Below are 25,327 nucleotides of genomic sequence, written 5' to 3' on the forward strand. Positions count from 1 at the left end.
CTAGTTCCAAGGATGGCAGGGGCGGGGGAGGTGGGGAGCTGCCTGGCAGAGAAAGGTGGCAGAGGGGGGGAGACTGGAGAAAGAGGAGGGTAACGGGAGAGGGTACCAACTGTCTCCGTGTGGTTGCCTGCCCACAGCTGCTATCTTGGATGACCCCATGGAGTGCAGCAGAGGGGAGCGGCTCTCCATCACCCTGGCCAAGAACCGCATCAACCGCGCTCCTGAGAGGCTGGGCAAGGCCAAGGTCGAAGTGGACATCTTTGAGCTTCTCAGAGACAGCGAGTACGAGACTGCAGAAACCAGTACGTAGAATGAGCAGGACTGCCCTCTGCTTTCCTTGCTGGCAGGAGGGGCTGATAGTGTGAGCTGCACCATCACCAGGCCTGTGGTTAGATAGTCCCCAGAGAGGGAGAGAAACATGCACCAGCAGGCCCCATAGGGCTCAGTCTGGAGGAGATCCCCAGGTTTTGTTGCCAAGTATGTATGGAGTAGAATTAAGACAGGATACTCTTTCATTCATTCATTCCTGCACGCATTCATTCCTTCATGTATGGATTCATTCATCTCCTGGACATACTGTACACAAACCCCTGAATGAAACCTTGTATGTGATTAAGAAAAGAGAGAGATAGCCAGCCCGGGGGTTGCTTAGTCAATGCACATCTGATCGCCTATCTTGCTTGTTTATGCTGAGGGCAGTGTTGTGGGACTCAGGATGGAGTCTGACCGCTCTGTGGGTGACCTTGGACAAATTACGTACCCTGTTTAAACTCAGTTTCTTCATCTGCAAAATGGGAATGCTAGGCTGTACTTTGCAAATCTTGTAGGTTGTTGTGGGATTTAAAGGACGTAAAATATAGCAAAATCCTCTGTGAGTCGCGGTGCTTTACAGACATACACAATAGGGCACTCGGGTCCCGTGTATGGAGCCCCTACCTTGTGCTGGGCACGGCTTTTAATTCTACCAACGCGAGAGGTAAGTGTCCTTGTCCCCACTTTACAAGAGAAGCTGAGGCTCAGCGATGATGAGCACCTTGCCCATCCAGAGAGCGAGTCAAGGGCTGAGCCGCTCCTGAACCCTGCAGTCATGAGCTCACCCTGCAGGGCCACGCCCAGGCCATGACGACCTCCCTGGAACTCTCTGGTGTGTTGCTGGTGTTACCTTGACAGCTTTCCAGGTTGAGCTTCCCAGTCAGTGGGCCAGTGGCTCGGAGCTGAGCTGGTGATGAATAACCCCCGTGCAGAGAGAAGGAGAGGAGAGGAGCCCCTCAGCCCGGAGAGGCGATAAGACTTCGCCTCATCTCCTCCCTTTGTCACCCATTTCAACCTTTGGTTACACTCAGTGGCAAAAACAGACAAAAACAAAAGAACAACTTGCTCAGGTATATATTGAGACAGCTGGTCTTCTGGGGGAGGTGGGGCTCAGCAGTGCTCCAATCTGGGCCATTAGCAGTGTGAGAGAAGAGACACATCCCACTGGCCCAAGTGCAGTAGTTGGGGTGTCCTAAGGATCCAGAGAGAGCAGGAAGGGAGGAAGACAGCAGCTCTGTCTCTGTTGCCTTTAAGGCTCTTAGAGCATCGAAGCTGTGCTCTTCCCTCGCTGGCTTATCGATTTCCCTGGCTCATTCATCATGCACCTGTCCCATAAGGGGGCCACACAGGCCCAATTTAACTCTTTCTCTATTCAGGCAACTTTTATTGAGCATTTAGTCTCTTTCAGGCGTGATACAGAATAGCATGCTTTGGGAACGGTGCAGAGAACAAGGTAGACACAGTCCTTGCCGTCAGGTGGCTCACACTCTCTCCTCAGTGTGTACGTCAGTGACAGCTTCGCTCAGCGTCTCTTGGTTTGAATTTACAAGGTAGAGGATCTGATGGGTCCAGCTCATCTTGCTGTGGCCAATCTTACCAGTCACAAGTGTTGGCCAGATGGACGTAATAACTACCCGTGGAGAGAGCGTCCAGGCTTAGGGACCAAGGGTGGGTTCATGCCCTACAGAACAGGCCTGGCGAGACCAGCGGGATCTGTGGACACAGATTCCTCCCGATGGGGGAATGGAGGAAGACACAGGTGCCTGAAATAACCACTTGCTTATTCAGTCGGCCAGGCAACACACATGTAGTGAGCGCCGGCTGTATTCTGTTCTAGGCAGTGGGGATTCAACAAGGAGCAGCTAGAAATCCTCGCTGGCCGAGAGATGAAATTCTAGCACGTGACGTTCTTGGTTGTGGGGAGCTGAGGCTCTGCTCTAAGTTGGGGCGGTAACATTCCGATGAAAGTAAGATTCCAATTTCCCTGCCATCTTCCGAATGAAATCAGAAATACCAGCGACAACGTCTTGTGAATCTCCTAGTCCGGTCTGTAGTGGTTCCTTGTCTAGGAGGACAGGTCTCTGACAAGGATCCAGATTCTTAGATAGCGCTGTAGAGCATTCTTCCAAAAGCCAACGCCTCCTGCCTTCCCTTTGGTTCTTCAAGGGCTTCCCTGGCGGAGGGGAGAGCACAGATTGCGCATTGTGGGTGGAGATCATTAGCACATGTAAATTTCCTCTCCCGTGACCCGTGCAGCCTGGCTTCTTAAAGTCAATACTTCTAAAATATTAAGCCAGATGAATCAGGGGAATAAAACTGATATTTTTGTTCCACGTTAGAGAGCTTTGGGGCATCTTTTTCATGCCCTTCTTTTAGGCGCCAAGTATTGTATTAGCTAGTAACCCTTGGTTCAGCTTTTACATTTCAATGTGTTTGAGGCATGATTAGCATTTGTTAGAAACAGGGCTTCTGGATCTTTCTACCCCAAAGGCCTTTCATCTGAAGCCAGAGCTCTTCCCCCACAATGGATTTTAAACACCACCCAGATCAAGTAAGGGCGAGAACGGGTGGTGGGTTAGTGCTGTGGGCTACAGCCAGACAGGGACTGGATTTCAGTGACAGTGTTGGGGGAAGGAGATAGGAGGGAGACAGGGTCCCTGGATCAAGGAGGGACCATAGCTCTGTGAAGCCTACTTTGGGGCCTCTGTGTTATAAAGAGCAAGAACATGGGTTTTAGAATCAGACTGGCCAGCTTTAAATCCTGGCTCTACTGTTTACTAGCTATGTGACTGTGGACAGGATGCTGACCCTTTTGCACTACAGTTTCTGCGTTGGTAAAATGAGAGTGATGGTGATGTCGCCTGCTGGGGTCATGCGGAGTGCAGCACGGGACAGTGGCGGTGCGGCGCCTAGCTTCGGGCGTGTAACTGGCATTCAGGAAGCGGCTGCTGTGGACTTCGCTGTGGGCTCCCACCCCCTCCTCTGAGCAGGCTTCCTTCCCCTCTTACCATCATCTGCCTCTCTCCTCTGTTCAAAGTTCAGCCATCCCTACGCAGCAACACCATCTACCAGCTCCTCCCAAGGGACCCGTCTTAATGTCAGCACACCTCCCAGGGCATCCATCGTAACTGGACATTGCCTTTCTCTTTCCAGTTTTCTGGGCTTGATGCCTCTGACAGTGTTGAGCCTTTGGAAGTTGCCGTGGGCCACCCAAAGCCAGCTGCCGCTCAGTATCACGGGCTGTGTTTTCCCCAGGCTAGGGGTCCAGGGCTAATTTGCATTATTAACTTAAAGCTATCTGAGTCAGTCTGGAGCCCTGAACAGTGCCCCCAACCTCACACCTGTCACCCCTGGCCAGACACTCTGCTCCCAGGGGGCGAAAGAGACCCTAGCGGTGATGTTCTTGGTTGTGGGGAGCTGAGGCTCTGCTCTAAATTGGGGCGGTAACATTCCAACAATGGACAGTAGTACCGACTTGCAGCAGTAGGTGAGTTTCTAAAAGCTCTGTACAAATTGCGCTTTCATGAATCATGTTCGGGGTGGGAGTATCCGTCGAGGGGAACAATGACTATTTCAAGAATCCAAGATTGCAAAGTGTAAAGAAACTGAAGATGCCGGCGTCCCGAGTTCCACCTCCTCATCTGATGATTCAAAATGAGGCTGGGAGGTGGGAAGTACCAGCCGGGGGTATCATTAATAACAACCCTGGACACTGGAAAGTTACAAGTACAAAAATCACCTCCTGCTGTACCTGGTTCACTTAGATGTTCATATAGTGGGTTTATGTAAAGCAAGGGTCACCCGTAGGGCTTCCTCAAACCCAAGTCGGGTTCCCTTCCCCTCCCTGCCCCTTCATCATCGCCCCAGGCTTCTTGATGTTTGACTCCTTCCATGCAGCTCCACCGATCTGAAATAAGAGGGCTAAACAAGACCCATGAGGTCATCCCCCTCCCACCTGGCCCTTTCCTTTCCCGGCGTCTGTATCTTATGTCCACCTCAGCCTTTCTTGTGCAGGGAGGGTCCCGCAGGCCTTGCCCCCTCTCTGTTCCATAGATCAGCGTGTCTCCCGCGGCTGCCGAATTGGAGCTTAACGGAGTGCCCACCCCCTTATCATCCAAACACCCGGAGGCACCTGCTGCTGCCAGAGCCAGTTCGAAGTTTAATCTACTGCAGAGCTAGAAGCAGGGGCCTCCCTGTCAACCCCCGCCTCTGCCGTGGTTTGTCTCTGTGAGCCCAAGCGTGCTATCAGCTGTCCACACTGTTTCCCCTGGAAACCCCAAGGCGTGCGGGTTATCGGCCCCACGTGGCCCCTGTGTGCTTGGACAGGGGCCCGGCGTGTGGTGTTCCCACTGTGAGCTTGCTCCTCCTGCCCGAGCTCCCCGAGCTTCTCACAGGCTCCATGGGAGTGACCTCTGGTGATTGGGAGCCACCTCTAGTAAGAGAGGGCGAGCATCCCTCCATCAGTTCAATAGAACAAATCCAAGGCAGCACAAGGGGAAAAAGTGAGAAGCCACCAGAGAAAGTCACACATATAGTGATGAGTCATTCAACAAACATTCCTTGCTCCCCCCTCTCTGAACTCCCCATGTCACGTGTGCAGAATATGGACTCAGAAACGCATTGAGGTGCAGTGCTTAGAAATCATCTGGTCTGACCTCCTCATGGTTGGGGATCAGATGGGGAAACTGAGGCTCATAGTCTTTTCCAGGAGACGGTTAAAACCCAAACATCCGAAGAGTGACGTAAAGTTCAGTAGTTCTGCCGTGTAGCTCAGACATGGGCAGAGGGCGGTCGGAAATAGGTCTGAGGTGTAGCCAGGGGTCAGGTAAGGCCTTTGGGCGGGACCGCGGAATGTTTGGTGGGCAGAGAGAAGGGAAGCAGGCACCCATGCAAACCGTATAGGAGCGTGAGCAAGGGCTCAGGGCAGGAAGCAACTGTGCCTTGGGCTCAGTGACAGATGGGCGTGGCTGGAGCAGAGAGTTTCTGTGGGGCAGTGGTGAGGGCCCGGCTTAGAGAGCAGTGTAGGATAGGGGTCAGGTTCTGGAGTTGGACACAGCAGGATCCCAGTCCTGGCTCTACCAGCACCTCGGGCTTATCTTCTGTGCCTCAGATTCCTCATCTGTAAAATGAGAATAATAACAGTTCTTACTTCAAGAGGTTATTTTTTTAAAGATTTTATTTATTTGAGAGAGTGAGAGAGGGAGCATGAGCAGGGGGAGAAGGAGAAGCAGAAGCAGAAGCAGAAGCAGAAGCAGAAGCAGGCTCCCCGATGAGCACGGAGCCCCGTGGCTCAGGCTCGATCCCAGGACCCCAGGACGCTGGAATCATGACCTGAGCCGAAGGCAGACGCTTAACAGACTGAGCCAGCCATGCTCCCCTTCAAGAGGTTTCTTAAGGATTTTTTTTTTAAAGATATTTATTTATTTATTTATGAGAGAGAGAGAGAGAGAGATCGAGATCGAGCACGAGCAATGGGGAGGGGCAGAGGGAGAAGCAGACTTTCCGCGGAGCAGGGAGCCCAATGCGGGATTCGATCCCAGGACCCTGGGATCACAACCTGAGCTGAAGGCAGGTACTTAACCGACTGAGCCACCCAGGAACCCTGGTTTTTTGAGGATTAAATGAGATGATGCCCTTGTAAGACTTGGAGCTGTGCCCGATATAGGGTGAACTCTTGATACATTTTACGTTGCAGCAGTAGTAGAAGAGGAATTCGTAGAGTAACTCCTCCCTGGTGCCTGGCACACGGGATGCCCCCGGTAGGTGCTGCTCTCGTGGTGGTTTGGGGCCAGGCTGAGGCCATGGGTGAGGGGGAGCCGATGACAGTTCTGCGTTCTCTGACCAGGGAGAGCCCCACCGTGGGGCGTGACGACGCAGAGCCTGGCACTCTCGCCCTCACGCGCCCCCCTCCTCGGCTCGGGGACCAGCAAGGCCCTCCCATTTGGCCCACTGTGCGCTCTCGGGCGGGGGTCGAGATGGGGCACGCTCCTGCAGGCTCTCGCACAGGTGTGGTTCTTCCAGGTGGATCGAGGCCGTTGTTTGCTTTGCGCTGGGACAGTCCGGGCTTCCCTTTGTGCTGAGTGTGCAGCACCACCAGACCCACAGAGAGACACCTTGCCCTCCGCCCCACTTGGCTTCAGCATCGTGACATGTTTTGATGGGAAGCGCTCTGGGTTCTCCCAGCCCCCTCTGGTCCACCTCATTGTCAGCTCCCGATGGCCAGGCCCGTTCCCTGCATGGGCTCGGGGAGTTGCTGAGTAGCTCCCCGGAAGTGCCGTGCTGTAAGTGAAGAGGACCCTGCCCCCCCGCCCAGGAGGCCACCCCTGCCCTAGAGGGCCTAGTGGTGCCCATGGTTAACCCGTCTATATTATCTGCATCACAGTCTCTGCGAAGACTCAGAGAAGGACTTGGGATCCAGGCTGGAGCTGGTATCTTGAGGGGAAGAAATCCTCCCCGCTTACAACACCACATCAGGGTCGTTTATTCCAGCAGCTTCTCTGCCCCTTGTCTTCCAATGCCTCGCTGGCTGGGAAACTTTGTTGCCATGGCAATGTCACTCATGTCTCCCCATTCCCTCTCTTCCCTGCTCCCTGGGAGGCAGAGGTAAAGTGTACCTCCCTCCCCTCCCGTCCCTCCCACAGACTGCTCAGGGCCCTCACGCAGATGGCCTGGGCCTCTCGAGTCTGCGTCCCCGAGGTTTCAGAGCTGAGGCCCTTCATAAACAGTTTCCATTTGTCTTGAGCAGGGCATCCCTCCTGGGGAAAGAGAGAGCAATTCCCAGACACCAGGAAATCCTCGGGCCATAGGGAATGGATAATTTTGCATCATTTCAATTCAGTTGAGCAAACATCTGTTGAGCAATTCCTTTTAGCCAGAGCTGAATTGATGTGACCTGAGCCCTCAAGGAATTCCTGGTCCAGTGTGGGAGATGGGAGATGGACACTCAGAACGGAAGGCACAGGTCCACAAACCCGCAAGGCTAGATGTTTTTAGAATCCAGAACTTCCCAGATATTGGAAAAGTCATGTGGTACATACACCATAGCTTAAGTAACATCTCCAGGTGGGACCTGGGCCAGAACCCCATATTCAAATACATGCGTACCTATATTCAAATATTCACATACTATAAATAGCCTCACATCTGTCCATTTAGATCAGATTTGCTACCAAATGAGCTTGATGAAAACCATCCAACTTCAGAGCCTTTTGGATTTTTGGAATTGGGGATAAGGGATTTTAGCCTTCTATTAAGAATTTATTTTTAGGAGAAGCTTCTCTCTATTGAGGCCCAACATAATGAACCAGCTTGGGGCAGAAGCTGGCCAAGAATTCAGAGAACAGGGAAGCTGATCAGCCTCAGCAGCTCCAGCGCAGAGCTGACTCAGAGCCACAGTGTGATGTGCATATAAGGAGGAGGAGGTGTCTTCTTGCCTAGGGGCAAGATCTGAACTGGGCACTGGAGGATCAGTAGGAGTTTGTGAAGCAGAAGGGCAAGAGAGGGCCTAGACCATGGTTGCGTGGAAGTGATAATGGTGCTAATGGACTCCTTCTCAGAAAAGTGTTTTTATTCTTTTTTAAGATTTATTTATTTATTTTAGAGAGAAAAAGCACGTGCACAGGAGCAGTGGGGAGGGCAGTGGGAGAGGAAGAGAATCTCAGGCAGACTCCCTGAGATCATGACCTGAGCCAAAACCAAGAGTCGGCCACTCATGTGACTGAGCCACCCAGGTGCCCCACAGAAAAGTGTTTTTAAATGAATAAAATAAAATAGATAGGATGACCAAGAAAACCAGCTATATGGAAATGCAGTTATAATATTTTTATAATGATATATTTTATAATATATATTTTATATTTTATAATATATTTTATAATATATTTTATAATGATATATTAAAAATGTGTTTCTTTATTAATGTACTAAATAGCCAAGCCTAGCAACATGTCCAACTGCTAGTCTAATTTTGAATAATAATATAAATGATCTCTTAGGATTATCTGTAACACTTCAGGGTGACAGGAAAACATTTGTGATGTTTGTTGGTGACAAAGTCAGAGGTACTGTTAAGATACTGTGGTTTATTGCCTATGTTCAAAATTGAAGGAAATGCCAGAGTTCAGTTAGGAGAAAAAATAGTGATGTCATTTTCGCCCCCCCCCCAAGGTGTTCACAGACCACTGACTTCCACCCCAGATCTGAGGCAGCAGGTTAAGAATCCCTGGCCTGGTCAGGGAGAACTACTTGGGAACAGGCTTGAGTAGGAAAATAGGAAGCATGCTCTGGGTAAGCTGGCGTGAAGTAGCCGAGAGCACAATGGGAGAAAGGTGTGGAAAGGTAGTATCTTGAGGAGATCACATACAATTGGATTTTACTTGCTCCTCAGAAGAAACTTTTCTTATGGCAGTCTGTATTTTATAATGACATGTTATGAAAGGAATACATGCTCATTATAGAAAGTGAAGGGGAAAAAAAAGGGGAAGAGAGTCATACAGTGTCAGCAGTCCCCATGAACGTCCAGTTAAGCCCCGTGAACCACGGGAGGCTGCTGACCCGGGGCCCAGGGATTGAGGGTGCGAATCCTGACTCTGACCTTCAGCCTTTTTGTCCTGTTTTCTCGTCCGTGAAAGGAAATAATAGTTCCTGTCTCATCGGGTCATTCTGAGAATTAAATAAGTCCATTTGTACAGAGCGCTAGAATGGACCATAATTAGGACTCAGTAAACACAGGCTTTTATAACATCTTCCCTTCATTCCTGAGCTCATACCTGGTTTTTGTATTTGCTTAGTTGTAGCCTTCCTATACCTCTACGTATAATTTTATATCCTTCTTCTTTCTCTTAATATTATTTCATAAATATTTTTAATACTCTTATAAACTGTTTATAAGCATTTTAAATACCTAAACAATATTTCATGTGGGTATATGACCCATACTTTTAGGTAAGTATTCCCTTATAATTGGACCCTTAGCTTATTTCCAATTTCCCACGGAAAATGTTGAGCAGGCTTCCGTGTGGTTCACCAGCTATTTATTGAGCACATAACTCTGAGTCAGGCCCCGTGCTGGGTATGGAGAGCGCAGAGGTAAATAAGACACGCTTTGTGCCCTGCAGCAGCACACACACACCTGTGTTTTAGGATTATAATTTGTCTCACAGTCTGGAGAATGGATTGGAAATGAAGAGTTCTGGAGACAGAGAAACCCCTGAAGAGGCAGGTGGAAAAAGGGGCTGACTTCGAATAGTCACAATGGGAGTAGAAAGGAGGGGACGGTGGGCAAGCAGGTCAAGGGGTCAGAACCCGGCCACTGATGGGTTATAGTGAGTGGATTCAGTGAGGGAAGCCAAGGAAAAGTCACAGGTGTCTTCCGCTGGGAGCTTGCGGAGCTGAGTGGGGTGAAGTGGAGTGGTTCAGGGCTTTGGTGCCCAGTGGATCTCTGAGTTCAAGCCCAGCTCTGGCATTTATTACCTGTGGTCTTGAACAAGTTCTGTCGATGTTCTAAGCCTCAGTTTCCCCATCTGTAAAGAGGGACAAATACTGCATCTTCTTCCTAGAAGCATGACGGCCCAATCAGATTATGAGAAATATCCAGCACGTGTGGTGCAGTGGGCATAATGAGGCCGTGTGGCAGGTCAGGGCCATTCTAAGCACTCTGGGTGTATTAATTCACTCTGATCCTCCTGCCACCCCTACTGTTAGAATCCCTGTTCTAATGATGAGGGAGCAGCCCAGAGAGGTTTGGTAGGAGAATTAGAGTGAATTCTCAGGGCCTCACAGCTAGAAATGACAGAGCCGGGACTCAAACCCAGGCCGTCTTGCATCAGAGTCCAAGCTCTAAATGACTGCTTTCTGCCTCTCCGCCATGGACATGGTGAGTCCCTGTGGCAATGTCCCTGTGGCAATGTCTGGCAGGGGTTTGGAACGAGATTTTGTAACCCAGGACGTAGGTCAGAGTGCAGGATCACCTGGGCACGGACGAGAGTGGAGGTCAAGGCAAGGGTGACATTGCCCAGGGAGAGGGAGGCACGGATCACACTGGATTTAGCAGGTGGAGAACGAAGAGGAGTTGGCAATGGAAGTGAGGAAGACTGATCAGAGAAGCAGGCAAGAATCAGGGCTGGGTGGTGTTAGGAAATTCAGAAGAGCAATGCCATCAGTAACATCAAATGCTATGAAGAGTAGGATGAGAACCGCTAAGAAGTCACTGGTGACTTTGGGAAGCAGATTCAGTAGAAAGAGATGGGGTGGGGACCTGGTCTGAAGCACTGGGAAGGGATGGGTGAGGTGGCCGCAGGAGGCGGGTGGCCTTGAGAGAGCAGAAGGAGCACCCGACAGGACGGGGCCAGCACACTCAGCTTCAGATAGCGGTTCTGACCTGTGTGAGGTGAGTGACCCTGGAGGAGTCACTGGACATCCCTTGGATGCTGTTTCCTTATTGGTAAAATCAGGAACTGAGATTCACCCCTGAAACTGTTGTCATCTGATGGCCGATGACTTAGGACACCTCACAGGCAACAAGAGCGAAGCCTGCTGAGATCGCGTGAGCTAACTTACACGGAAACTGCTTGAACCAGGCAGAGTCCTCTTCGGAGATGGAGCCTGCCCGCCGTTACTTTGTCACTGGGAATGGTTCTGACACAGTACAGACGGGCCCCCCTCTGGTACCCAGGCTCTCTTGGGCAGCTGAGATCCGTGGTGTAGATCTGTGGTTTGCATGGTCAACGCTAGGATTTGGATCTGACGTTCTCCCCACTGCCTATACCCCATGAGGGTGATCACGTGGCCATGTGGGCCAATGGTTAGGACCCTACCCTAGGGGAAAGAACATCTAGATAGCAGGGGTGGCTTTGTAGCCGACTCAGCGAGGAACCTTGCACTGATCCCTCAACCTCAGTTTACTGACCTGAGAAATGGCTCAGCCTGATTCTTGACGTGAGTAGGAAGAAAACGTGTCCAGAGGCAAGCTTTGAGTTTTGCAGGGAAGAATGCCTTACAACGTGTCAGGGAAACTCCGTGCATATTCCACGGGGCAACTCTTGGGTTCTGATATCACATTGTGTGTCCTGAGAATTATCTCAAGTTCTGTCTGTCATCTCCTTCTTCTCCCGTCTTTCCTTTCTTGGTCGCTCGTGTTTTAAAATCTGAGATTCTCTCTTCTTCTGACCACGTAGCCCACCCATCCATTCATTCATTCAATGAATATGAACTGGGCAACTAGAAAAACATGCGCTGGCCACTGAGGAGGTGAGAAGTGGGGCTTTAGAGAGAAGGATGGCTTAGCTCCTGCCCTGACGGGGTTTGAAATCTAGTGGGAGCAGAAAGACATCTAAGCAACAAGCTGAAATAGGCACATTTACAAGTGTCTTAGTACAGAGGGACAGACCGGAGGCCTCAGGAGCCCTGGGGAAGATTAATTCCACATAAAGGAGCCGGGGAAGGTGTAAGGAGGAGACATTCGAGGTGCTCTTTGACAGGAGAGTGTCCAGAGTAGAGGAAGGAAGGGCTCCTTCTCCACAGGGAAGCCCAAGACACTCAGGGAAGCAGGGGCAGTGTGCAGGGGTCTAGGTGAACAGGAGGGGCAGAGGGTGGCATTGAGACATGAGACCCCCTTCTTGCCTCTCACTCTCTTTTTTGTGCCTCTCATTTTCTTTTTCTTCTTATGTCTCTCCTACTCCTTTTGGCTTTAGCTGAGTCTGATTTCTCCTCTCTTGTCTGTATCATCCTCACCACCCTTCCTCCCTCTGCTTGTCTGCCTTTCTTCTTCCCCTTCCTCTTTATATTTGATAGGCTAACAGATTGCACGGCAGGTGACTGTTCCGTGAGCGGGGCCCTCAGCCCCTGTGGCAGCCATGCCTAGCCGTACCTCCCAACACCCACACTGCAGGCCTGGTGGGATGGCGTCTGCAGGTTTCCGCCATTAGCCTCTGTCCTTCAGTGACAGCCAAGAAAATTTATACACCCTGTTGGCTGTGGCCGTATGTTGTCATAACCTGGGTCATTTCCTCATTTAATACTGTCCATAAACTCCAATAAAACTGTTCTGGAGTCCCATAGTCCAGAAAAGGAGAGGCACTGGGTTTGGAAGCGTGTGAAGGGGAAGGGAGTGAGGAGGGGGGGTGGAAGGTGAGGATCCAGCAGGTGAAGGTTAGACTTGAGCCTGAAACCCAGGCAGGGCACCCAGCCCACATCCCACCTGATGAGTGCCTTGTTTCCTTTCCTGCTGCCCACGCTTGGTCCTGTTGCTGACTGCAGTGTGTCAGATCCTCCCCAAGGGGGTGGTCGCTGTCCTGGGACCCTCCTCCAGCCCGGCCTCCAGCTCCATCATCAGCAACATCTGTGGGGAGAAGGAGGTGAGTGCTCTACCAGGTTGGGGGACCATCTGCGGGCTGGCAACCCGTGCCCCGGGCCCAAAAATATCACGGATCCTCGAGGTCTGGAAGAGCCTATTTGGGTCTGGTTGGTGTTACCAATAACAACAACATCACAACATTGAAAAGAAGTGGTCCTTTGTTGGGCATTTATTTTTCCCAGGTGGCTTGGGTGGAGGAGACACAGAGGAGAGGTGTCACAACAGGATTTTCAAACTGAGCTCCTCTGGGTCTTTGAGTCCCCAGGGGGCCCCTTGTTAGAGGTGGTAGAGGGTAGAGGCTGTGATAGGTAGTAGTCCGGGAGGCACCGAGAGGGCGGGAGTCTGAGCTCCCTAGGAGCTGCTTCCTGACTATCCGTTTAGATATCGGGATTCTGGCGAAGAATGCCTTCGGGAGGAGGCACTTCTACATTTTATTGCTAAAATAAAGTTTGAAACCTCTGTCTTATAAATTCTCTAGAAAAAAGTTCTCTTTCATTTTCTACCCCATTCACCAATTCCAGTGTTTACTTCTTCCGTCAGTGAATTCTTCCTCAGGTGTCACCTGGACCTGGAGCCCCTCTAGTTTCAGTGTTGAGTTCATTTCCTTTGGCTCCAGCTCCATGGGGGATAAAGATAGTCGGGGATGAGTTTCTGAGTAACAGCCTGCTCCCTGTTCCATCAGCTCTGTCCTTCCTCTTCCCCTGGAGAAAACAAAGTCAAAAGTTTGTTTTTGCTTAGCTCATTGCCGGAATCCTTCCTAGCTTCTCCTAGAATCTGTCTGCCCATTCACAAAAATCCCTGGGAAACGGTGGCAAATATCCGCTCAGCCTCTCTCTGGCCTCAAGGGCCTTCTAGCCAGGTCCTTGAGAACAAAATGAGCTTGGTGGTAGGGGACGCAAGGTCAGGAGCCAGGGAAGGGGCAGGCCAGAGGGACAGGGGAAGGAAGGATCAATCTTGCACCTCCTGGGGCCTGGAGGCTCAGCCTTCCAGAAACGTTAGCTTTGGGAGGATCTGATTCTAGACATAGGAGAAAACCCACTGTAGGACAGACACCTCCTCAGCAAGCTGTCTCTACCCCACACCCTCTGGAACATACCCCCTTGGCACCACCTCTTCTTTTTATGATCAGTAGGCTTGGCGAGTCCCTGTCGCTTGGGGCAAAATAGTTATCTTCCCTATTTCATGAACCCACTCTCAGCATCATGACCTGCACTTTAAAGTGTTGGGCTGCCCTACCCCAGTCCTGTGGTTGGTTTTGCTGCCCCAGGGCTGGGCCACTGCCCTGTAGACTAAGCCCCCTGAGCCTTTTTGCCCCGGGTCAGGTCTCTGTTGAGAGCTCCCCATCCCTACCCCCTCAGATGTCCTGAAAGATGACTCTTGACCCATCCCAGGCCAAAAAAGGAGCTTCTGCCCCTACTTTATCCCCTCCATCCACCCATATCTCAGAGGCCCTGGCCCCACAAAGTTAGAGCTGATGTTTAATTTAAATCTTTCTTGCCATGCTCCAAGTAGCAGCTCAGATCTGTGGCAGGCTGTTATTCCAGCACCAGTCACTGGGATCTTCACCAAGTGAGGTTGCCAAGACTTCAGCTACCCATTTCCTCTTTTCTCCTCCCTCCCTGCCTCCCATCACACTGCCTTACTGTTCCTTACGGTCACCCTCCCAACCCCCACTCCAGAATGGCCTCCTTTGGGCTTCAGTGCCACGTTTCCCTTAACCCTGTTTGGCATTTCAGGCCAGAGGCAGAGACCCTGATTTACAACCATCTCCCCCACCCTGCCACTTTGGCCCCTGTGCCAGTGACCAGCCAGCCAGGTCGTGCTGCCCTGGGAACGGCCAGCCGGTTACCCCTCCTTTGTCTGGTCATGTCCCTTCCAGAGCAACCTTTCCTCTCCGTTCAGATTATGCATTTCTTTTCATATTATATGAGGCTGAACTGGCTCACACTGATTCCCCTCCACTCCAGGGAAAAGAAATGGAGTTCTCACCAAGGAGTTCATTCCTTTAAATGCCGCTAACAGCTCTTTGGCCCGTGGCTGGCTGCGTTCTGCCTCACCTCTCCTTCCCCACACACCTCCACAGTAACTTGCTGGGATGCATTTGCAATTGCAAATCAATTATGGATTGATCTTTGTCCTAGAGAGAATCAGCAGGATCCGCCTGGGCCATCCCTGCCTGGGCCCATCAGAGCAGCTCGCTGATTCTCCAGCAGCCTTCAAGATGGCAAGCTGTGCTGGAAACTTCCCACCAACTCCGCTTCCTGGAGGGGTCCCTCATCCCTCACCCCCCTGCAAGGACAGCCTCAAGAGCTTTTCCAGGAGCCCCTAGATTTGGGGAGAAAGGGGGAAGGAAAGGGGAGACAGCATTGCTGGAACACTTGTAACATGTTAGGTCCTGAGCTATAATGCCCTTCGTATGCAGGCTCTCATTTCATCCTCCCAAAGAGCCACAAAGCACCCATTAGCTTATCCGTCCTAAGGAAGCATAGACAGGTTCAGCAGTTGGCCCCAAATCATACAGCAGAACCTAGATGCAAACCCGAGTCTATGACCTGTAAAAGCCATTTGTCCTTCATTTTCCTGAGTATCTTTCCTGATCCATCTCTAGGGTCTGTGGCTTGAAGGGTATTTCTACAGGTACATTCTGTTGGGGTAAGTTAGCTGGAACCCTGTAGGCCAGATGGCCACACACGGAGGGCCTGGGTCAGAGATGCTCAAATGTGTAAGCCAGCCAGCCTGGCCCCCCTGCCCCCCTGCCCCTGCCTGGCCTTGGCCTCCATCTTGCCCCTTTGTGACCTGTTTTTCCTTTCAAGGTGCATTTGTTATTCTTTTTAGACAGATTGTATGGAGTGCAAAATACAAGCTGGGAAGAAAGACCCTTTATGACACTCCTCAGATCAACGTCCCTCTTCTGAGTCTTCTCTCATAACTCACTAGGCTTTCTCCAGGTCTGCATTTTTCAGTCTCTCTGTGGTTCAAGGGCTAATCCTAGTTGGATTCAGGAATTTTCTCCCTAGTTTCTGCTAAATCTTTCCCTTCCCTTCCCTCAGTCTCAAAGGAGCTCCGGTCTCTCTGGCTGACCTCTCCTGGAATCTTAACAGGACAAGGTAGCAGAATCCTACAGACACCATTCAGCATCCTCCCAGACTCTGGGCCAGCCCCAGCCGAGACAATTTCTGCAGTCGTTTCTAAATAACCCACTCTAGGGGCACCTGGGTGGCTCAGTAGTTAAGCGTCTGCCTTCAGCTCAGGTCATGATCCCAGGGTCCTTGGATCGAGCCCCGCATCGGGCTCCTTGCTCCGCAGGAAGCCTGCTTCTCCCTCTCCTACTCCGCCTGCTTGTGTTCCCTCTCTCGCTGTGTCTCTCTCTGTCAAATAAGTAAATAAAATCTTTATAAATAAATAAATAAATAAATAACCAACCCACTCTAGGAGCCAGTGAACTCACCACCAGGAATTTCTTCCTGCTCTCTACCCTCAATCTTACTTGCTTTAACATCATTCAAAACCCATGCTCGCTGTGACTTGGCCCTCCCGTAGCACGCTGGTCCTAAGGGAGGACATGAGTTGAGGTTTCCTGAGTCCATCTCCGGTAGAAGCACCAAGTAGCTCTCCTGGCTCTGGGTACCAGGGATGAGGGTGACAAAATAAAATCAAGGTGGATGGCAGCTTATTACGCTTTAACTTTCCTATTACCTACCCAATAGCTTAAGCTACCAATACAGCAGCATCTGGGCCTGTTAATATCTCTTCCCGGGAGAAGAGAGGCAGGAGGTGGGGACAATGCCTCCTGGAAATGTCAGTAATAGATACAGAGGGAAGGTGACACTGTCCTAATGAAGCCAGATCACGTTTTTATTTACCTGGCTCCACTTGGAGGCTCTCTGGACGGCTTCTCAGCCTGCGGTGCTCCCCGCTCCGTGTGCATGTCTGCGGAGGAACCCATCCCAGGCTGTCACACAGGAAGTTTGCTGGGACCTGGTTTGTACACATTTGTTGACCAGGCTGGGCCGATGGGGCTCCTTCCTTAGTCCCCAGGGCAGTGCTTTTCTCTTTTTGCCGCCTCTGCTCTGATTTATTAACTACCAATAAAATATCATAAGGATTATGGCTTCGAGAGCCTTTTGTCTGGCTGCCTAGCAGTGGGCAGTTGCTCTGAGAATAAAGACCATGATTTTGCCCCCTTGGGGCCACAGACCCAGCACCAAGGTCCAGAGCACATTTATACAGGTCTCTGGCCAGAGGGGTTCTCATCCTGGGTGTTCCTATTTTAAGCATCGTCCAGGACGTCATCTTGTCTTCCTCCTGGGGCGTGGGTGTCCTGAGTCCCGCAAGGTCCATCTCCACGGGAGTGTGGCAAAGGTCTTACCTAGAAGAACCCGCCGTCCACAGCCTCGCCGTCCTCGTGCCTGCTCTCCTTTGCATTCATTCTGGATCCTCCCTGCTGCCTGTTTTTGCTCCTCCTCCCAGGTCCCTCATTTCAAAGTGGCCCCCGAGGAGTTTATCAAGTTCCAGTTCCAGCGATTCACAACCCTGAACCTCCACCCCAGCAACACGGACATCAGCGTGGCTGTCGCTGGGATCCTGAACTTCTTCAACTGTACCACCGCCTGCCTCATCTGTGCCAAAGCAGAATGTAAGCTTTCCCCCGCCGCTCCGCCCCAGGCGTCCCCACTTGTTTGTGGATTTCACCCTGGCGGCTTTGGCCTTGGCCGCGGATCCGCCAGGAAGGGGAGGGCTCCCTCAGATGGCGGGGGTGATGATCAGCCACTTCAGGCATTCCCATGTGTCCTTGGCTGTTTGCCTGTGTGTGTGTGCATGCGTGTGTATGTGTGTGAGAGAGAGAGAGAAAGAGAGAGCGCGTGTGCAAGCAGTCCAGAAACACCCTTTGCCAGGCATGGGTGGAACAGAGAGAACTGGGTTACAGGGAGACTGGCCAACCTCTCAGCCTTTTTGCATCTGCAAACTCAATTCCCACATTTTCAGCCTCATTGTGAAGGAGCTACAAAAAGAGAGAGAGAGGGAAAATATAAAATTGGATGCATTTTGTATTTGATGGGCTGAAGAGCTTCTTCCCCTGGAGAGCGGGTTTTGCTGATGGAACAAGGTCCAAGGGCAATGCCTGATAAAGCACTTTTTTGCAAATGCAGGTTTTAAAAATACGGTTTATCTGACTCTCAGACAATTTGTAATGTAAATTTAGTGTTTATGAGATTTAGCTAATTTGAGCCAGCACTTTCTAGCAAATCTGTGCATCTGCATGCTCCCGGTGACTGCTGTGCACCCACATGTGGTCAGGCAGCTGCTGGGCACTGCCTGCCTCTGGGGCCCTGTACCCAAGCCCCATACATCTGTATCCTGTGCAGCTCGCCTGCAGGTCCGGGTGGGCTGGCCGACGAACGTCCTCCCCGTCAGGGCTCCTGTTTATATGGGTTCTTAGAACTGCTCTCCCCACTTAAGTCCTTTCTCCGCCCTGGAATCGCTCCAGCATCTGTAAACAACAGCCCCCTCCCAGTCAAGGGTCAAAACCACCTTCTTTACGAGGCATTTGCACCCAACTGCCTCCCTGTGATGTGCGTTCAGTTCCCTTATTTGCATAAACACAGATTTAAGATTTACTCGGTGCTACCCAAGAAAAAGAGTAACTGAGCGCCAACTATGTGTACTTTTTATATAGCTTATTTAATTATCACAATGACCCAGTGGGTCCAGAGGTGTTGGAGTTCCCCATGTCAAAGTTGAATCAAACTCAAAATCAGTGCAGACACGGAACATTTCCATCATCAGAGAGAGTTCTACTGGACAGCACTGCTTTAGATGTTAAGTGTTTTGTGGCTGAAATAAAAAATAAAAAGGAGAAATGTTTGGATAAACACTTCACTCTGTTTCGCCCCTACGGAGATCCACAGCACACATTAGCATGGATACGCTGAGTTGTCCTCTGGCCAAAACAACTGTTTACCTCGTCTCTTCCAAATAGGATGGACCATAAGTCCCAAAAGGATACTGATTGAAAAGGCCACAGGATGCTAGTATTTGATACAACATTGTTGGGGAACATGGCATTCCACCAGGTGGCCCTCCTCCTATGGCATCTTCCAACCACTGTGTGGTGGAACCAAACCAAGGATTCTCTCCCTGGAAATTTCTGCCACCTGCCCATTCAGGCAGGACTCAACTGGTGGGCCCCATGTGTACAGCAGGAATGTTAAGAGACAGAGGACAGGCCGTAACTCTCTCCTGGCAAAGATTCTCCTGCTGCCTTCCTCCTGCGGGGTCCAGTGTCTCACCAACCTGGTGGGAAGTTCCTTCTTGTGTCAAGCCACAGTCCCTCTTGCTCGTAGGGTGAGCCCTGCTCTCTCCGCTTCAGCTCTTCCTGTTTGCTGAGCATCTACTGTGCACTGAGCTCTCTGCCTCCTAGGCCAGGGCTCTTTCCCTTAGAATCATGACCTTCCTTGACGTTCATATAATTCCTTGCAGATGGCAAAGCACTTTCGCATACATTTTCCCATTTTATCTCCCTCCTCCCTAGTCATTCTAGAGCCAAGAAAACAGAGTCTTGGAGATGTTAAGGGCCTTGCTTGAGGTCACACAGCTGGTACACGGCAAACCAAGACTCTAATTCAGGTCCTTTGACTTGGGATTTCTTCCTCCATGGCCCCTCCTACCCTCTGGTCCGCACAGACAACCCCAGAACAGCGGCTCAGGGCAGGCTCTGCCTGGCAGGTCCGGTGTCCTTCGAAGGGCAGAGATCTCTCTAGAACAGTGTGTCCCCTTGCTCCCTCGAGCAGGGTGCAGGATGGCTGAGCACAGACATGGTCCTGAAGAGGCTGAGCCTGCCTGAGAAGCCAGAGGGACCAGGCCACAGCCCAGGCAGGACTCATCAACCACACAGTACTGCCTCTTCTTGAAGAACTCATCCACTGAGGCTGCCAAGTGACTCTGGCCCCAAATACCGGGGCCCAGGGAAGGAAGGTAGGGCAGAGCAGGAGAAGTTCAAGGGCAAAGAGGATTAAAATCTAATCAAAGGATGAAGAAATCAGGGACTGAAGGGAAATGCAGCTCAGAGCTGGGGAGGAGACACTCTTCCACCTTCCTTATTAATACAGGGCCAAGAGACGCTGCATGTTGAATTAGAAACAAGCATCTAATTCTTTTTACCAGCCGTCAAAATTAGGCATAACGGAGACCATTCCACAGGGAATCACACCACTTTTTTTCTTTCTTTCCAAAAGTAGAGTTTTAATAGGCAGGTTTTGGACCAAGTAGAGTTGTATTGTGTTTTATGTTATTTTTCTTTAATGGGGAAAAAATCAGGACATCTGCAAGTGCCTCATTCTAATGAGGCTGGGGCACGGAGGGAGATGTGGTGTGGGGGCCAGGCATGCTGTACTGGTCATCACCATCAAGCATAGGGGACTCGGCCATTTGGGGGTTTCCAAGGAGAGTTGGGGTTCCCCACCATGGCCCTTGAAGGCCCTTTGGTGAGATCACCCAGCCTTGCCACAAGGTTACCTTTTGAGACTCTCAGGATGGACCCAGAGCCTTCCATTCCTTGTTGTCACAAGTACAACATGCTGGATATTTTCCTGGTATCTTTGTGCAAACTCAAATCCTATTTTTTTTTTATGTTTGCCTTGGTGTTTCTAAGTATTTTAATGTCCTTTTTGTGGCTATGTGTCCTTCTGCTTTCCATTTACCACCTCTGTGACCTTGGGAAAGTAACTTAGGTACTCTCCAGCTTCCTGTTTTCTCCTCTATAAAGTGGGAATGATGATGCCTCCCTTGCAGGGTGGCCGAGGGGATTAAATAGGACGAGATACACAAAGAGTATGACAGAGTGTCCACACCTGGGCAACAAGAGGCACACATGAGTTTTTCTTTCCTTGCTTCCTTGGATCCCTTTTGAACAATGCCGGGTCAGGACCTGGAGCAGAATGACCAGAGTTCAGCTCTGTCCTTATACCGTCCCTGTGTTTGCTAAACTCTGTCCAGGTTGTTGGAGAGGAACAGACTCTGATCCTGGGGAGGAAGAATAGCTGGAGAGTAGTGCAGAATGGTGCAGTAAAAAGAAGCGTCTTTGGAGTCAAACCAAGCTGCTCCACCACTCATGAGCTGTGTGATGTCAAGCAGATCACTGTACCTCCCTGAGCCTTAGTCCCCTCCTGCATAAAGTGGGAATAATACTGCTTTTCAGGGTATTTGGGTCGAAGGAATCTGGGCCCAGAACATAATAAACATTTATTTACTTTATCCTGTGATCCTGGTTGTGGCAGCAGGGGGTGGAGGATGGGAGAGTAGGGGTGATATTCAGAGCCCCTTGTGAAAATAGTGGGACACTAGCAGACCTTTCCCGTACCAGCCCCAGGAGACACACGCTGTGAGAGGCCTTATACTTCTAGTGTTACAAAATGAACCATTTATTGAACACTTACTATGTACCCAGCACTCTGCTCAGGCTTTTGAAATTATCCCATTTGAACCTCACGATAACCATCTAAGATAGACTCTATAAACATTCCTATTATCTGCATGAGGAAAAGAGAGATTAAGTCTATTTTCAACACCCATAGTTCTTGTTACCTCCTCTCCCTGCTTCTCCGAACGCTGTGGAAAAGACAGAAGGGAGGGGCCATTTTTTCCTATTTTATGGCTGGTTTGAGGCCTTGCCATGCCAACTCAAGTGAGGAATCAGAGGCCGGAAGTCAGAATCAGGAGATCTGGTTTGGGTCTTGGCCTGTCACGGGTTTCCTAGCTCTACGATCTGTGACTACACCTCCCCACCCAGGAGCACCTGCCCTCCCAGAGCCCTGGGGGTGTTAAATCAATTTTATGTGAAGGAACTGAGGAAACATGGAAGACTGCTCAGGGCAGGGACATCTGCTGAGCCCCCACTAGCTGAGGCCCAAGCTGGAGACATGCCCCGAAGTTAGGAGGTGGTGGGAGTGCAGAAGCCAGCTTCTTCCCACGCCCACCCTTTCCATCAGAGAAGAGGACAGTCTGCAGGGCCAAGCAAGGCAGAGCACAGTCTCCTGCGAGCAGGAAGCCTCCCCTTCTCCCCCATCCCCTCTCTGTCTCCTCCGGCTCCTGTGGTCTGGCCTCCCCAGCCTGTTCCCAGGGCCAAGCCCAGCTGTGGGATGAGACAGAACCAAGAAGCAGGTGCAGTGCATCATTCAAGCCCTTGAACTTCCCCACTGGCCACTCCTTGGACTCTCATTCCCATCTCCCCATCAGAATCTGCTCGTGGAAAAGGTCTCAAAACCACACACCCTGAGGCATGTGGCCTGGCAGGGGGAAGGGAAATGAAGCCTTATTGGGTATAGGGCAGTGTGGTCACCATGGTGAACCATGTCATCTCCCTAAATCCTGGCCATTGTCCCCTGAGGTCAGTATTACATCCCTGCCTCCCGCAAGATTTGAAAGTGCCGTCCCTCCCTGGAGTATTAGCATTTTCCAGAAGCAGAGCCCGCCGCCAAGGGAATCAGCCCGTGGAGAGGGACGGATGCCAGTTGAAATGGGTGGTTATTCTTATTTTTTGACACAAGGGTCCTCTGTGTCGCCCGTAGACCCATCACTCAGGTATTTGTGTCCTTGTCCCACGACCGTGTCCAACCCAGCTGTGCCTTTCATGGCTTCTCCGTCCTCCTCCAGCCCCGCCTGGCCCCCTGCCTTCCCATTGCAGAAACCAGCCCCCCTCCTGCTTCCCAGAACGGCCGGCCTGCTGAGGCTCTCATCGATCCATCCCGTTGCATCCTGAGTGAGACTAATAGGTTCCCCAGGTCCCTCTCAGCCTTGGACTTGGCAGGCAGACCTGCTGCTGGGCCCAGGGCCCCGCAGGACAGGAGGGCTGGGGTGGCGGCGGAGGGGGAGCTGGGAAGAGAGCAGCTTTTAACCCCTCTGGTGGTAGCTGCCTTTGGTAAATCCCTTAGTTCCATTGAACAGATAGAAGTGAGGAGAATGACGTTTGGAAAATTCTACACTGCACGCAGAAACTCCTAATGTTCTTAACGTCGCTAACCCACACTTTCCCTTCTGCAAATTCCTTCCACTGCCTAGCATAAAAAAGGATCCCTTTCTGATTCGTAGAACTAGAGAATCCCTGCACTGGAAAAACACCAATGTCCTTCTAGTCCAACTTTCCATCCAACTGGCTTAATTCACTCTCTGACAGTCAGCAAGAGGGGCTTCAGTCTTTCCTTAACTACCTCCAGTGACAGGGAGCTCTCTGCCACTGCATCTTCAGGCAGCTTGAACAGAGCTAAGTCTGTCTCCCCGTGACCTCCATCCACCCTTTGTTCTGGGGTGTAGTCCTTGAGGCTGCCAGGAGTAGGTCTGTCTCATGATGGTCCTTCCCACTCTTCCTCAAGCCAGGCACCCCCTTCCTTCAGCTGCTCCTCAAGTGACATGGTGTCCATTCCCCACCTGGTACTGCTGATCCCCTACTCTGTTAGGATGTAGGGTCTTGCCCTTCCCCCACAGCCTCAGTGTCTAGTTCAACTCCCCAGCAAGCCCCGTGCACCCTGCCTCACACTGGGCATGTGCAGGAGAGTTTGAAATGGGAATTCCTACCCAACACCGTGAAATACTTCATGTTTATGTATTTCCTATAATATATATATGCATGCATATATGCTACCACGTATTTTGCTTGGTTTATAAGCAAGGACTGTATTTTGTGGATTGGATAATAACCCTGGTAAGAGGAGGAGATGGGGGAAGGACAGTTAGGATGTGAGTGGGTAGGGGAGGGGGTGAACAGAAAGCAGATTTGTGAAGCATCTTCTAGGAGACAGACATTGTCCTGCTTCCTTGGTCTCTTTGTACTAACCCTGTGCGGTAGTAGTTGTCCTTACTTCACAGATAAGGTCACTGAGGGGCAGAGGGGTGGAGGGAGTTGCCCCCACCAGCCAATCCCAGCAGCCCTAGAGCTGGGACTCACCTGGGGACTCACCTTCCACACTGTGCTGTTTGCTGCTCCAGGTGCTGTCCAGGCTGGGAAAGGAGTGACGGATAGGAGATCCTGGGTGGCATGCAGACTTGTACTTTGGTCCCTTTTTGTTCTGCCTCGGCGAGCCACACCTGCCCTTTGAGCTGTTGTGGGGATGAGTAAATGCAGGAGGAGGAAGTCTGAAGCCATACGTCCCAGTTCCTAGCATGCTTCCACATAGCATCTCTGTGAGTTATCCCATTTTACAGATGAAGAATGGAGCCTCTGAGAGGTTAGATGACTTCTCAAGGTCACACAGCTGGGGAGGGCTGACCCTGAGCTTGAATCCAGATCTTCTGCAAATCAGGGTTGGCAGGAAGTGCCTGAGCAGCATCATTGCCCCTCCTGATGGGGGCGGTGGGGAGGGGCTGCGGGGGACACAGATAGAGGGGTGAGATTTACAAGTCTCCTTTGAGGTCCTGTGGGGGAAGGAAGGAGAGACCAGTGGGCTCTGAAGGCTCTTGAATGACAGCCCCTCCCAGGGTTATCCCCTCCCGGCTGCGGCCGCCAGCTTCCCAGACCACCTTGTTGGGACCCATGACGGGAGGATGGGGGTTGGCAGGACCCTCCCAGAGCTCCTGTCTTTATCGTGCCAGGCCCCTGGGCTCCACCCTGCTACCTTTTCCTTGTTAGAAAACACACCCAATGTGGGTTTTTCTCCCCAAGTCCAGAGATGCACGCCCCCAGGCCCCTCCTAGGCTCTGTGCCCGCGGCCCCTGCTGCTCGTGTCCTGAGGGGCGTCTGGTCTCATGGGAGCAGGGCTGGCTGGAGATGAGAAAGTAGAATCCTGGTCCCAGCGGTGTCCTTGTGTGACAAGGCAAGCCTTAGCATCTCTACAAATCAAGGGAGGTGGCTGCGATGCCCTTCAGAGCCCTCTCTCTCACCTTTTCATCTTCAATGATGTAGGAAAGACATTAGAGTTCAAAGCCGACAGCCAAGAATGAATTCTTGAGAGTCTTTGGTGCAAAAAGGTGGTTTCATTAAAGCACGGGGACAGGACCCGTGGGCAGGAAGAGCTGCACGGGGGTCATGAGGAGTGGCCCATTGTATACTTTCAAGTTGGGAGGCAGTTGGGGATAGTGTAGGTCTCTAAGGAATTTGGGAGCAAGGTTTCCAGGACCTTGAAGGGGCTAGCTGTTGTCAGGAAAAGGTCATTTATTACCGTCTAATAAAACCTTAGTCATGAGACCCTTCAGATGTAGATCGATGGGCCATATGCTTGGAGGGGGGTGATTGCTAACATGTTTCTTGGGGGTTTAGAGATAAAGGAAATTTCTAAAGGAATTTTTATATGTGAAAGTAGACTCACAGGCTCTTGGGGGTCAGCGGGGGAGGGGAGCGGGTCAGACTAGGATTGCCTTTTGCCCTTAGCAAAGTGTCAACATCAACGTAGTTGAGTCCCTAGAGGAAGGTCACTCTGCCTATTTCAAGGACTTGTCAGTGGGCTCTAGGTAGTAAGTAAATTTAATAATTTCTCTTCTGCCTTTGTTTCCCACATCACTCAAAGGTCAGGAGGGTGAGGAACCTGTGCGGGGAAGAGTCTAGGGTCACTTTGAAGACATCCCTGCAGTGACTATCCTGTAGCTGGGGCAGGAACTGGAGCACGGGGGTCTTGGGTTAGAAAGCCAACCGTTCCCTTGCCTTCCATGTGCAGAACCATGTCAGGGAGCTGCTCA

General features: G+C 51.2%; 1 protein-coding gene across 10 annotated transcripts in view; it reads left to right on the forward strand.

The window, feature by feature from the left end:
* Window positions 1–25,327, forward strand: part of GRIK4 (glutamate ionotropic receptor kainate type subunit 4) — a 428,651-nt gene that overhangs the window by 258,220 nt on the left and 145,104 nt on the right. For 9 of the 10 annotated variants that reach the window (XM_032428067.1, XM_032428069.1, XM_032428065.1 and 6 more), the window contains 3 exons: window positions 138–302; window positions 12,568–12,665; window positions 17,135–17,300. In XM_032428067.1, the coding sequence (XP_032283958.1) occupies window positions 138–302; window positions 12,568–12,665; window positions 17,135–17,300 (429 nt within the window). The remainder of the gene's footprint in view (window positions 1–137; window positions 303–12,567; window positions 12,666–17,134; window positions 17,301–25,327) is intronic. The other variant, XM_032428073.1, reaches the window with a different exon arrangement.

Source organism: Phoca vitulina, unplaced genomic scaffold (assembly GCF_004348235.1).
Source record: "Phoca vitulina isolate PV1807 unplaced genomic scaffold, GSC_HSeal_1.0 scaffold38, whole genome shotgun sequence".
Taxonomy (NCBI): domain Eukaryota; kingdom Metazoa; phylum Chordata; class Mammalia; order Carnivora; family Phocidae; genus Phoca; species Phoca vitulina.